Source organism: Ranitomeya variabilis, chromosome 2 (assembly GCF_051348905.1).
Source record: "Ranitomeya variabilis isolate aRanVar5 chromosome 2, aRanVar5.hap1, whole genome shotgun sequence".
Lineage (NCBI taxonomy): Eukaryota > Metazoa > Chordata > Amphibia > Anura > Dendrobatidae > Ranitomeya > Ranitomeya variabilis.
This window is the reverse complement of record NC_135233.1, coordinates 554,282,175-554,294,498: the sequence shown is the minus strand read 5'-3', so window position 1 is coordinate 554,294,498 and position 12,324 is coordinate 554,282,175. Positions and strand designations below refer to the sequence as shown.

The window sequence follows — 12,324 nt, the reverse complement described above, 5'->3', positions numbered from 1 at the left end:
TGTATATTTATATTGGCATACATACTTTACTTTGGAGAACACAATGTCCACATCTGTTCCGGTCACGGTTTTTCCATCAATGACTTTGCATTCTTTACAAAGCTTGGCCCAGTTTTTGCCAGTCATTTCTTGACCTGTTGCCTTTGTATCACCATAAATGGCAAACTTTTTAAAGCTTTCTTCTAGAGAAGCGAGGTCAGAATTTTCAGCCATGGTTACCCTAGTAAAAAAAATATATATTATATAATATTTTTGATGAATATGTAATTTAATATAAAATAGAGAAGAGCAGCTATGTTGTGCAGCTTTGACATGTCTTTCCTGGCTCCTGCTTAAGATAGATTTCTTTCTGTCAGTTTTCGCAAGCAGGAGGCAGAGAGATCAGTTAAGCAGCATTTCATAGACATACACTGAGACTCTTCTTTAGACAGCAGTGTGAGTCGGGGGTAATAAATGTGCAGCCAATGAGTGTATGAACTTATCTATTATGCCATGGCTGTCTTATATAAGGTAAAGATGATATATGCAGTCACCTGGGAGGACATATAGAGAAACAAGAATGAGCATGGACAGAGGGGTCTAATAGATGTAAGTAGTTCACAGAAAATCAGACCTTATGTCTATAAAGTAGAGTATATACTGGACCAGTAGACAGATGAGATGACACGAAACAGCTGCACATTATAAAAGGTTCAATATATGGTTGTAACTGAACTGAGATGAAACAAATTACATTGCAAACTTATTACAGCATAGTTTGTGTTATTGTTCAGAACATAAATGCTAGAGTGCTGCTTTAAGAAACATAATAAAACTATGAATGCATAAAAAAACTATAGAATTACAAATGCCTCGTATAGAACGCCCTACTTGTACTAGTTCTTCGCAACATGTGTTGTGTGCATCATTTGCCCTCTTGATGTCCTTTGTTATATTGACATTATTACTCCCAGGTTTGAACAGAGGCCAACGCTATGGTGTCATGCAGCACAGGGAAGAATATTCACTTTCAATGTCAGCAGTTTTGTTTTGCTGTGTATTTAGTAGCAACAAGTAGTTGCTATTTGGCATCTGACATAAAGTTTACGACTTGCTATTTGTCCTTACACCTTGTTGCTATGTAGCGTCTTTATGTATTAATTCATGTTAGGAAATGTTCCTCCCGTGTGCTAATACTGCACTTCTTGTTTGTCTTGTGTTGGCTTTACTCCGGACGCGCTCAGATTGGACTTTGAAAGTCAAACTGAAATTTTAATTTGGAACTAGGAAAGTGTTTTTCAGGAGCCGGGATTACATCACCGAACAGACTACTTTAATTCAGAATAATTAAATTGCCTAATAATACAAACCAATGGGACCAAAAATTAAGGAATCCCTACTGCCTAATATGATATACTCTCCCTTAATTAACCCTATCCGCTAATAAAAATGACTTTATATTTCCCTGAACATCAGAACATTTCATTTTCTTTTATGTTTTAGCACATCCGAGTTTTTTTGGTAATATTATGGAAAAAAAATAAAAATAAAAATGTTTTTTATATTTTTTTCAAATAGCACAAATTACACTTTTAATTGTGTTCCCTTTTCCATTTTTTATTTAACATATATACTTTTGTTATTGGAGGGCTAGCGGTGCCTTTTTATGTTTTTTTTTTATATTTATGTCACAATTTGGGACAAATTTATCAAATTTAAGGTCTCATTCAGATGTATACTTTACACATTCGCGTTCTATCTGTGAACACGTAACCATTACAATCTATGGAGCTGTTCACGTGTCCGTGTTATTTTTGGGGACCGTGTGTCCACAAAAAAAAAATCACAGAGACAAGTCCATGGCATTCTCAATCAGCGTCATGAATAGTGTTGAGCGATACCGTCCGATACTTGAAAGTATCAGTATCGGAAAGTATCGGCCGATACCGGCAAAGTATCGGATCTAATCCGATACCGATACCCGATACCAAAACAAGTCAATGGGACTCATGTATCGGACGGTATTCCTGATGGTTCCCAGGGTCTGAAGGAGAGGAAACTCTCCTTCAGGCCCTGGGAACCATATTAATGTGTAAAATAAAGAATTAAAATAAAAAATATCGCTATACTCACCTCTCCGACGCAGCCTGCACCTTACCGAGGGAACCGGCAGCGTTGTTTGCTTAAAATTCGTGCTTTAACCTCCTTACGTGAAGTCCCGGCTTGTGATTGGTCGCGCGCCGCCCATGTGGCCGCGACGCGACCAATCACAGCAAGCCGTGACGTAATTTCAGGTCCTTCAGGATTTTAAAATTACATTCCGGCTTTGTGATTGGTCGCGTCGCGGTCACATGGGCGACGCGACCAATCACAAGCCGTGACGTCACGGGAGGCTGGACACGCGCGCATTTTAAAATTACGTCACGGCTTGTGATTGGTTGCGTGCCGCCCATGTGACCGCGACGCGACCAATCACAAAGCCGGAACGTAATTTTAAAATCCTGAAGGACCTAAAATTACGTCACGGCTTGCTGTGATTGGTCACGTCGCGGCCACATGGGCGACGCGACCAATCACAAGCCGTGACGTCACGGGAGGCAGGACACGCGCGCATTTTAAAATTACGTCACGGCTTGTGATTGGTTGCATGCCGCCCATGTGACCGCGACGCGACCAATCACAAAGCCGGAACGTAATTTTAAAATCCTGAAGGACCTGAAATTACGTCACGGCTTGCTGTGATTGGTCGCGTCGCGGCCACATGGGCGGCGCGCGACCAATCACAAGCCGGGACTTCACGTAAGGAGGTTAAAGCGCGAATTTTAAGCAAACAACGCTGCCGGTTCCCTCGGTGAGGTGCAGGCTGCGTCGGAGAGGTGAGTATAGCAATATTTTTTATTTTAATTCTTTATTTTACACATTAATGTTGTTTCGATACCGATACCCGATACCACAAAAGTATCGGATCTCGGTATCGGAATTCCGATACAGCAAATATCGGCCGATACCCGATACTTGCGGTATCGGAATGCTCAACACTAGTCATGAATGAAAATCACCTATAAAAGTCTATGGGTCCGAGAAAATCCCAGACAGCACAGGGATGGCGTCAGTGTGCTGTCCATGATTAAAATTGTCGTGAATGGCAATTTTTTTTCTACATAAAAATCACTGATGATTATAACATGGACCAGACACTCATGAAACGCTGACACAAAGCACTGATGACACTGCAGATCTAGCAGTTCTCTGAATGCTGAGCTCGGTATAACCCCGCCCACATCACTGATTGGTAGCTTATTGTGTACACTGTGGATAGGCTTAAAGCTGCCAATCAGTGGCGGAGGAGTGGTTACACAGAGCTCATGAATATGAGGACTACTTGGCAACAGGTTTACTAATCCTCCAGTGATAATCTCCTGCTGATAAAACTGTGATTTTAAAAATATTAGAGAGAATCCCCACTACCCTATGGTCATACAGTAGGTCTGTCTTAGAGTTGGTGCTTCCCTCCATTTGACAGTTCAGAAAGCTGTTAAGTATCAGCATTAAAGTTGATCTCTCGGATGGCTTCATTGGAAATAGAGTTATCAAACTGTGACAATTCCTCTAATCAGTGCAAATTCAGATTATGAATGGGTACCTAGGGCAGCTTTTTCAATAAATGTATAATTGCCAACTGTCGCTAAGTCTGGTCAATTTATTGTATGGTATTTTATATCTAGATTTAACAATTCAGTTTGAAAAGGGTCTAGATACCTACATAGTTTATGGCAAATAAGTCTCTACAACGGGGGTCTCCAGCCTGTGTCTCTCCACCTTTGAGGAGATTCTTTGAATCCAATATTCTATATTATATAAGATGTGAGGCATCAGTGTAGATTAGGGATTAGACCATCACTTATTTCTACTGTTACATTCTATATAACATGGACAGGTCATTGTATAATCTACATCACTGTGGTAGCCATCAGCTACTTGATTGATTTCTGCCTAATAAAACATCAGAGTTGACTTTAATATTCAGGAGCTATCGATATATGTTTATCAGGTGCCTATTCTAAAGAAGAAATAAATGTAATTCTTTTAAAGGGGTTGTCCGAAACGTTTATATCCAATATCTGATCAGTGATGGTGCGACACCCAGCACCCCGGCCAATCAGCTGTTCTCAGTGGCGGCTGGTTGTGCTCAGTTGCAGAGCTGCACAGCACAGCTCCGTCAACTATATAGTAGCCACAGCCTAGTACTGCACATCCGCCCCCTATTCAAATCAATGGGTGGCGGATGTGCAGTACCCATCCGCGGCCACTATGCAGTTGACGGAGCTGTGTATTTATTACGCTCAGAAACTGAGCCAAACCAGCCGGCACTGAGAACAATTGATCTGCAGGGGTGATGGGTATCATACCGTCACCGATCAGATATTGATGACCTATCCTAAAGATACACCAGCAATATAAAAGTCCCTGACATCCCCTTTAAACTTGCCTGATCTCTAAGATTTTCCATACCCCGGCGCACCCCATGGCAGCGCTTCCACGGCAGGCGCAGTAGCTTGATCATAGTACACATGCGCCAACAATGCTCAGTTCCTCCTCGAGCACATCTGCCTCTCAATATACACAATGTTACTTATGAAGTCCCATAGATTGCTCAGGCAAAAATCGAGTGATAAGAAATTTTTTCGGCACATCACAGGGAGTCGGAAAAATAAAAACGCAGGTTTTCGCAAGGTTTAGCTCAATTTTCCTTCAATGGGGATATACTCGTAACACAATAAAGTAGATATTATTATTAGAAATGATAGATATATTTAATAATAGATATAAGAATAGATACTATGAATATATCTTTGAAAATAAGTATTAGCCCCTTTACCTAATACACTGTCATTGCATACGCCGCACATGCAAACATTCTGGCATCGCGGTACAAGCCAGGGCACAATACTGTTTACTCAGTCCTTTCCAATCCGGCAAACAGTTTTATCACTAGACATATAGGCAGAATGGTCTTACGAATGAGGCAAATATTTGTTTAGGATAGCAAATGGTTTTAAAGTATCCCTATCTACTTGTACGTCAATTACCTTTTACACATGTCTCTTGTCAATGAGATCATTTCATGCTTAGACAGACTCGACTCATAACTTGTTTATAGGCACAATTATATCCTAATGATCCTCTCTAGTCTAAGCTGGCTTCTAGTAAAATAAAGCCACATTTGGTAATAGCGCCTAACTTTTAAGTAATGATTGGTGAAGTTTCCATATCACATACGAAAGGAAAGATGTCTAGGCAGCATGAATCAGAAACAAGCTCCATCATTTCCAAACATGTTTGTCTCTTCCATAGTATGAATGTTTCTGTGGTCCCTGTGGTGAGTCTTAATCTCCTACTACCATGGCTAGTCCTATTAGTCACCTTCCACCATGACTACGCCTCCTAGTCACCTTCCACCATAACTAATCCAAGTAGTCACCTCCCACCATGATTAGTCCTCGTAGTCTCCGACCACCATGAGTAGTCTTCCTAGTCACTTACCACCATGACTAGTCCTCTAACTCACCTTCCACTGTCACTAGTCCTTCTAGTTTCCTATCACCATGACAAGTCCTCCTACTCACTTACCACCATGAGTAGACCTTTTAGTCACCTACCACCATGGCTTATCCTCTTAGTCACCTATCACCATGACTAGTCATCTTAGTGACCTATCACCATGACTAGTCCTCCTAGACACATATCACCATTAGTCACCTCATTTCCAGCTCTCTGAGCTGAAATGCAGCAGTCTGAGTCTGTCTCTGATTCATGCTGCCTGAATCACAGGTACCTGACAGGTTCCATTTAAAGTTAGCAGTACATCTAGGGAAACATTTCTCCATAAAAACAACCTGTTATGATAAACTCAGAAATAACAAATCCTTTGGAGCACATTGACTTGCTCTCTGGCACCACTTATGGAGGACATCTAATCGATGGCCTGACTGACAATGCACTAGTCCTGTGACAGATCTTCTTTACATGCATATTACATGCAGTATGTAAAATGTAGTGGTGGTGCCCACATTCTTCTAATCTCTTTTTTTACCCCACCCCCATCCTATAGTTGGGGGAATGTATTTTTTGGTCTATGAGATGAATTCCCTACACTATTCACTTCCCCTACTAACAGCTACAGTGACAAACAGCTGCAGCCAATGAAGCAAGTATTTGATTCCCTTGTGGTATTCTAGTCCCCCTTATGATACACCGAAACACTTGTCATAAGTGTGAAAATGTTTTCATAGAAGTAGTGGATCAGTTACTACTCACTGGTATCACATGCGGATCATCGTATCCTGCATAATAAATCCGTGCTGTGAGGTGATACTCTATTTTACACGAGCAATTAAACTGAAAGTCTATACCCCCGCGCAGGGCTGACTTTGTCATTCCTCTCGATGCAGGTGAAGTGGGAGCATTGTGATTTCTCTCATACTGCTTGGACACCTTGAGTGGTGGAATTACAGACTGGAACATTAGTATAGATTATTGGGCATCCTAGCTGTAAATCTTGGTTTTGGCTCTGATTGACAAGGAAGTGCTGACTTTGGGAATACTACGCTATGACCCCAACAGGGTTGCCCAAAAAGGGCTTTCAAAGAACATGACACCAGCAATTCCCATCACTTTCCTAGTAAGAAACGGAACATTCAGGTTGTATCGGTAGGAAATGCCCAAAGACTGAAACGTACGATATATGACTTCCCCTTTGGTTTTCATCACTGACCACGAGCATCAAACCCAGAAAGCATTCCCAAACCCCATTGCTCGGGTGAGTCTACAGACTCATTGACGCAGAGATTTTCACAATGGCACATGATATTTTGAGTGGTTATTCACATGTTAATTATTTTTCCTGATTAGTGATGAGCGAGTATACTCGTTGCTCGGGTTTTCCCGAGCATGCTCGAGTTGTCTCCGAGTATTTGTAAGTGCTCGGAGATTTAGTTTTGTTGAAGCAGCTGCATGATTTATGGCTGTTAGCCAGCCTGAGTACATGTGGGGGTTGCTTGGTTGCTAGGGAAACCCACATGTATTCAAGCTGTGCAGCAGCTGTAAATCATTCAGCTGAGGTGACTAAAACTAAATCTCCGAGCACTTACAAATATTTGGAGACTATCCGAGCGTGCTCAGGAAAACCTGAACAACGAGTATAATCGCTCATCACTATTCCTGATCAATTTAGAATTGAAGACATGATCAACTTTAGGCCACGTTCACATGTTCAGTATTTGGTCAGTTTTTACCTCAGTATTTGTAAGCCAAAGCCAGGAGTGGGTGATAAATACAGAAGTGGTGATGTGTTTCTATTATACTTTTCCTCTGGTTGTCTGGTTGTCTGGTCTCCTTATTTCGGCTTACAAATACCGAGGTAAAATACTGACCAAATACTGCTAGTGTGAACATAGTCTTAGTTTGATATGCTCGCCAAAATTGCCCAATCAAGTGCATGCTTCAGTGATACAAATCTGACAGCACGGGGATGCAGTCTGAGGTGCAAGGGTGCACTGTCCGATTTTCACTGTTTGCTAGGAGAAGCCTGACAAAGCTCAATCATTACACATACAGTAAAACTAGACACATGGATCAAAAACTGATGAAAAATCACTCCAGCACACCTGAGTGGAAATTCATTCATTTTTGAGCAAACAAGAAAAAAAAACTAACGCCAACGCATAGACTGCCCAGCGGCTCTCCAGAACTGAGCGTGACAGCTGCATATGAAGCTGTCACGTTCGGGTGGGGAGAGCTGCTGGCCAGTCCGTGAGCTATGGTCCAATTTATATGGGAATCTGACTTTGCCCTTACAATGTGAAGGCACATGACGTGCCATCTTTGTGCTGTCTGTGATTTTCACAGACCCATAGACTCCATTGCCAAGATTTTAAATTTTTTGCTGCTTGCACACGGTACACAAAAATACACAGACATGTGAACTGCACCATAGACTATAATTTGTACTTTTTCTACCCGTGAAAAACGGACATCTGAATGAGGCCTTACAGTTATGAAAATGTCTACCACCACCTTGTAACACACTTATCACCTATCTTGTGTCCTGACGTCCTGTATGGTCGATAACAAGCGCGTTATTCCTTGTGTCGGGCTCAGGTGGAGAACAAGAGGCCTTCTACAACGGATACATGGGGACGCGGCCTAACCAGTGTATACTATGAGATGGCAATTTTACGCTTTTTCCCACAAGCCGAATGCGTGTAATCACTCTTGGTAGCACAGGAGGTGTGAACAGCGCTGTATATAATGACCCCATATAGTATGTAATTGACATGTAATTGTAAGTTCTCAGATCTATGGACATTTCTCAGACATGTAAGCTGTTAACCCAGCATTCTGCTTAATTGGTTCATGTTTTTCGCTCCGGATTCACCACCCTTCTCTGTATCCCTGTGGGCCCTGCAGGCAGATCATGTCACTGCTATTTCTCATCCCGCAGATCACCATGACAACAGTCTGTATGCAGAGCGTAACAGAGAAAGCGCTGGGTGGGAGGCCGAGGGCCCGTTCTCACAGCGATTGGATCAAAATTGTGTCATTCCCTCTATGTTCCTATTAAGAGTCATTAATTCATCTAAGTACATGGCTATCATGGGGTCAGCAAGTCTCCTCCATAAGGCCTAAAATCCCCATTGAGTGCTGCTCCATGAGAATGAGGATCTCTAGGGACGGCGACACCAGATGTTCTTGTATAACATCGAAATTCCCTGCTGACTACTGTGGTTTCTCTACTCTGAGACCCTCACAGTTGTTTTTTTTTTATACCACCATGGATGTTTTATTTGATTCCCATTAGTTTAGTTCAGGGTGTGGTTGGAGATGGACAGAATTACTTCACAACATCATAGACGTGATATAATCCTATCACATGTCTGATGCATTAACTGTATGTTAGCTTCTTCAGTTTCCATTCCCCGTAGGGAGGTATTTACTGTCTACATAGAGTGCAGTGATGTAACCGCCCGTGTTATTCCGTCCTGGCCTTCCTAATGTCATTTCCGTCCTGGCCTTCCTAATGTCATTTCTTTACCTGAGATGCTGGGACTAATTTTAAAGAGAGAGAAAATCAAGGATGGGGAGAAAGGGTCAAGTTATTTTCAAGAGATTTTTACCGTAGAAACTCTCCAAAAACTACAAAAACAGGAGTTTTGAGAAGAGAGTTGGGATGTTTTCACACCGAGTATTTCTGATGGGTTTTTGGAGCAGAAACTGTTCAAAAACTTGGTGTTTTCACGCCAAAAATTCAACAAAGACTCAACATGAAAACAGCCTCAGAAAGTTTTTGCTCCAAAAAGTCCTGAAAAAACTCAGTCAGAACATGACCTTAATCAAGACTTATGGCATGTGAATACAAATTTTTTCAGACTGGTCTACTTTGTAGACCACCTGAAAAAGCGCCAACTAAAAACTCAAAAGTATGAACATATGCATTTCATGTAAAAACAACTTACCATTCATATGTACAGGCTTTTGAGTGTCAGGTTTCCAAAAATGCCAAGTGGATAAAGGAAGTGAGTACTTCTCAAAATATGTCAATGGGAAGGCTGAAAAGATGGGAAGGCATCTCCTTGCATGTCTTTCCAGTGTTAGTGCTAGAAAAACTGCTTGTGATTGCTTCATTGTTGAATGCGTTAAATAAAACAAACGTCTGGAAAATGACAGTAGAACCAACGTTCCAAAAACACGAAAATTACTCAAAAACGTTGAAAAAGCTCCCAGGAAACGAGAAAATATGTTGAAAAAGATGTTTCAAGAAAAATGTAAAAACACCGGTGTTTCCTAAATGGTCTTCCATTTGAAAAATTCAGGGAGGGAGTAGGGGGGTGGTAGGTTCGTCTGCTGAAAATCCTCATGTACACATACCCTGGTGGTGATGAATTTGTCCTAGTTTTTACAATTGCTTGCGGATGTTCTGCTTGTAGGAGGGGATACAATCTGAATCTTCTCGTATAGTCTATTTTTTCTATTCTCTAGGTTCTCCGTACACTGATATTCAGGAATTCAGGACTTTGTGATGTTTTGTACCTTTACATGGCAAGACGGAATTCAAGAGAACAAGTGTCTGATTACATTTAGGATGTGATTTTTGTTTATGCAGAATTATACTGTCCCTTTGGAAGTGAAATGAAGCCTCGGAATTCTTGATCCAGATGCTATGCTACCTGCTGTCATACATGGTGGCCGTCATAACGGAGCTGGTAACACACTTCTGCTGACACAGGAATGCCGATCTATGTCTATCACATATCTATATATCTATCACATATCTATTATCTATCTATCACATATCTATCTATCTATCTATCTATCTATCTATCTATCTATCTATCTATCTATCATCTATCCATTATCTATCTATCTATCTATCTATCTATCTATCTATCTATCTATCTATCTATCTATCTATCTATTATCTATCACATATCTATTATCTATCTGTCTATCTATCTATCTATTTATCTATCTATAGATCTATCTATCTATCTATCTATCTATCTATCTATCTATCTATCTATCTATCTATCTATCTATCTATCCATATATCTATCATCTATCTATCAATTATCTATCATCTATCACATATCTATTATCTATCTATCTAATCTATCTATCTATCTATCTATCTATCAATCTATCTATCTATCTATCTATCTATCTATCCATCCCATATCTATCTATCTATCTATCTATCTATCTATCTATCTATCTATTTATCTATCTACCTATCTCACCAGAGTTGCTCCATCAGATCTATGTATTTCTATCTATATAACAGAATAAATATTGTGTGTTTCCGCATGCAGACCATGCAGACCAAGATGAACCCCTGGATACAGCGTCTACGTCTTACTGTTTGCATATCACGTTAAGTTTAAACAGCTCATCAGCCTTTACCTGCAATAAACCCACAGGTAGCATCAATCATAACTGCAATCCCAGCCCTGCAGCATCTGTACAGACGGGTGACCGCACTGATACCCTGATGACAGCACATAACATCATGCACTTTCCAATTTACCGGAACACCACAGAAATTGCACTAATTCTGTAAAATGACACAAATGGTAAGAAAACCCTGCACGCTAATTACCAAGCAGCCATTGCTTCCCGCCTCCATGCACAGATGTAACGCACAGTAGCTCGGAGCCGGGAGAGACAATGTTTATCAGACCCCGTGCACAAAAACCGAGAATGGAAAAAAGGTTTATTCCATAGGTGATGCATTTAGATTTTGCATTTTTTGTTCTTTTCCAATGCACCTGCAGGCAATAGTCAAAAAGAGGAAAATGGATTTATGTTTAGGGTAAGTGAGTGGAAAAGAGGAAAATGTTTTTTTTTTTCTTATGGAAGGACAGGGATAGTGTGCAGCTATGTGCAGAGCGAGTGTGACAGGCAGAATCCTGCTCTTACCTCCTGTTCCCTGTGTTCTGCTATGGACGCCTCCTCTCCCCGCCTGGCCCTGTAGAATGAAATGCAGCTTTAAAGACTGTAGGGCTATTATCTGCTGTTTATTCCTGTATCCATAGAGACATCCTGTAAAACATCAAGGGAGTGTAATATAAATATAAGTGACCAAGGTCATTTACAGGCGGAAGAGATGTACCCTCCTTGCTGGGAGCAGGCAAGATTTCACTTGGTGGAGATCTTCAGTGCAAGTCACTAGATGGGGGTCCGGTGCCAGAGGGTGTGTCGGAGCGGCACAAAGACACACGGCCCGGGATGTTCATTCATTCACTGGCTAGCAGAGTCATCACCGGGCTACTACAAACAGCTGGCTGCTATTGATGCTATTGATAAGTTATATAAAAATTGTATATTAATAATAAAATAATAATATTAATAAATTACTTATTGCCCTATTTTTGTAGCATTTTCAGGTGTGTGTTTCGTATAGAAAGAACGCACAAAAAATGCATGTGCAATACTTATTTAATCAGAGTTTTTTGGGGGGGATTTGCATTGTAGAAGCTTTGTATCTAATGTCTGAAAAAACAGTGCCAAAAATCTTAGATAAAAAACGCAAAGGGTCTTATCCAAGTAAGTGAGGGTACAAAATGATTGATGTGGTAGTATATGACACAATGACTAATAATTACATAGTTACATAATTACATATAGTTATGGGGAGATACCAGCTACTGCAACATCCACCAGTGTTTTGGAAGAATACGAGGGAAGGAGGATTTTCTCTGCGCTGCTGCTTTTCAATGCAATCCAAAAATCAAGATCTCAGGAAACCACTGACAAATAAACCACTTTTTCCTGAGTAATTGATTTTTG

General features: G+C 40.8%; 1 protein-coding gene across 3 annotated transcripts in view; it reads right to left on the bottom strand.

Moving 5' to 3' along the window:
* Positions 1 to 11,697, bottom strand: part of TPPP3 (tubulin polymerization promoting protein family member 3) — a 28,029-nt gene extending 16,332 nt beyond the window's left edge. The window contains exons 1-3 of one of the 3 annotated variants that reach the window (XM_077288198.1): positions 11,648 to 11,697; positions 11,455 to 11,503; positions 26 to 220 (exon numbers count right to left, since the gene is read on the bottom strand). In XM_077288198.1, coding sequence (XP_077144313.1) covers positions 26 to 213 — 188 coding nt within the window. In that variant the 5' untranslated portion in view covers positions 214 to 220; positions 11,455 to 11,503; positions 11,648 to 11,697. Of the gene's footprint in view, positions 1 to 25; positions 221 to 11,454; positions 11,504 to 11,630 lie in introns of those variants that run through there. The other 2 variants (XM_077288197.1, XR_013221625.1) reach the window with 2 other exon arrangements.
* Between the last annotated feature and the right edge of the window lie 627 nt (positions 11,698 to 12,324).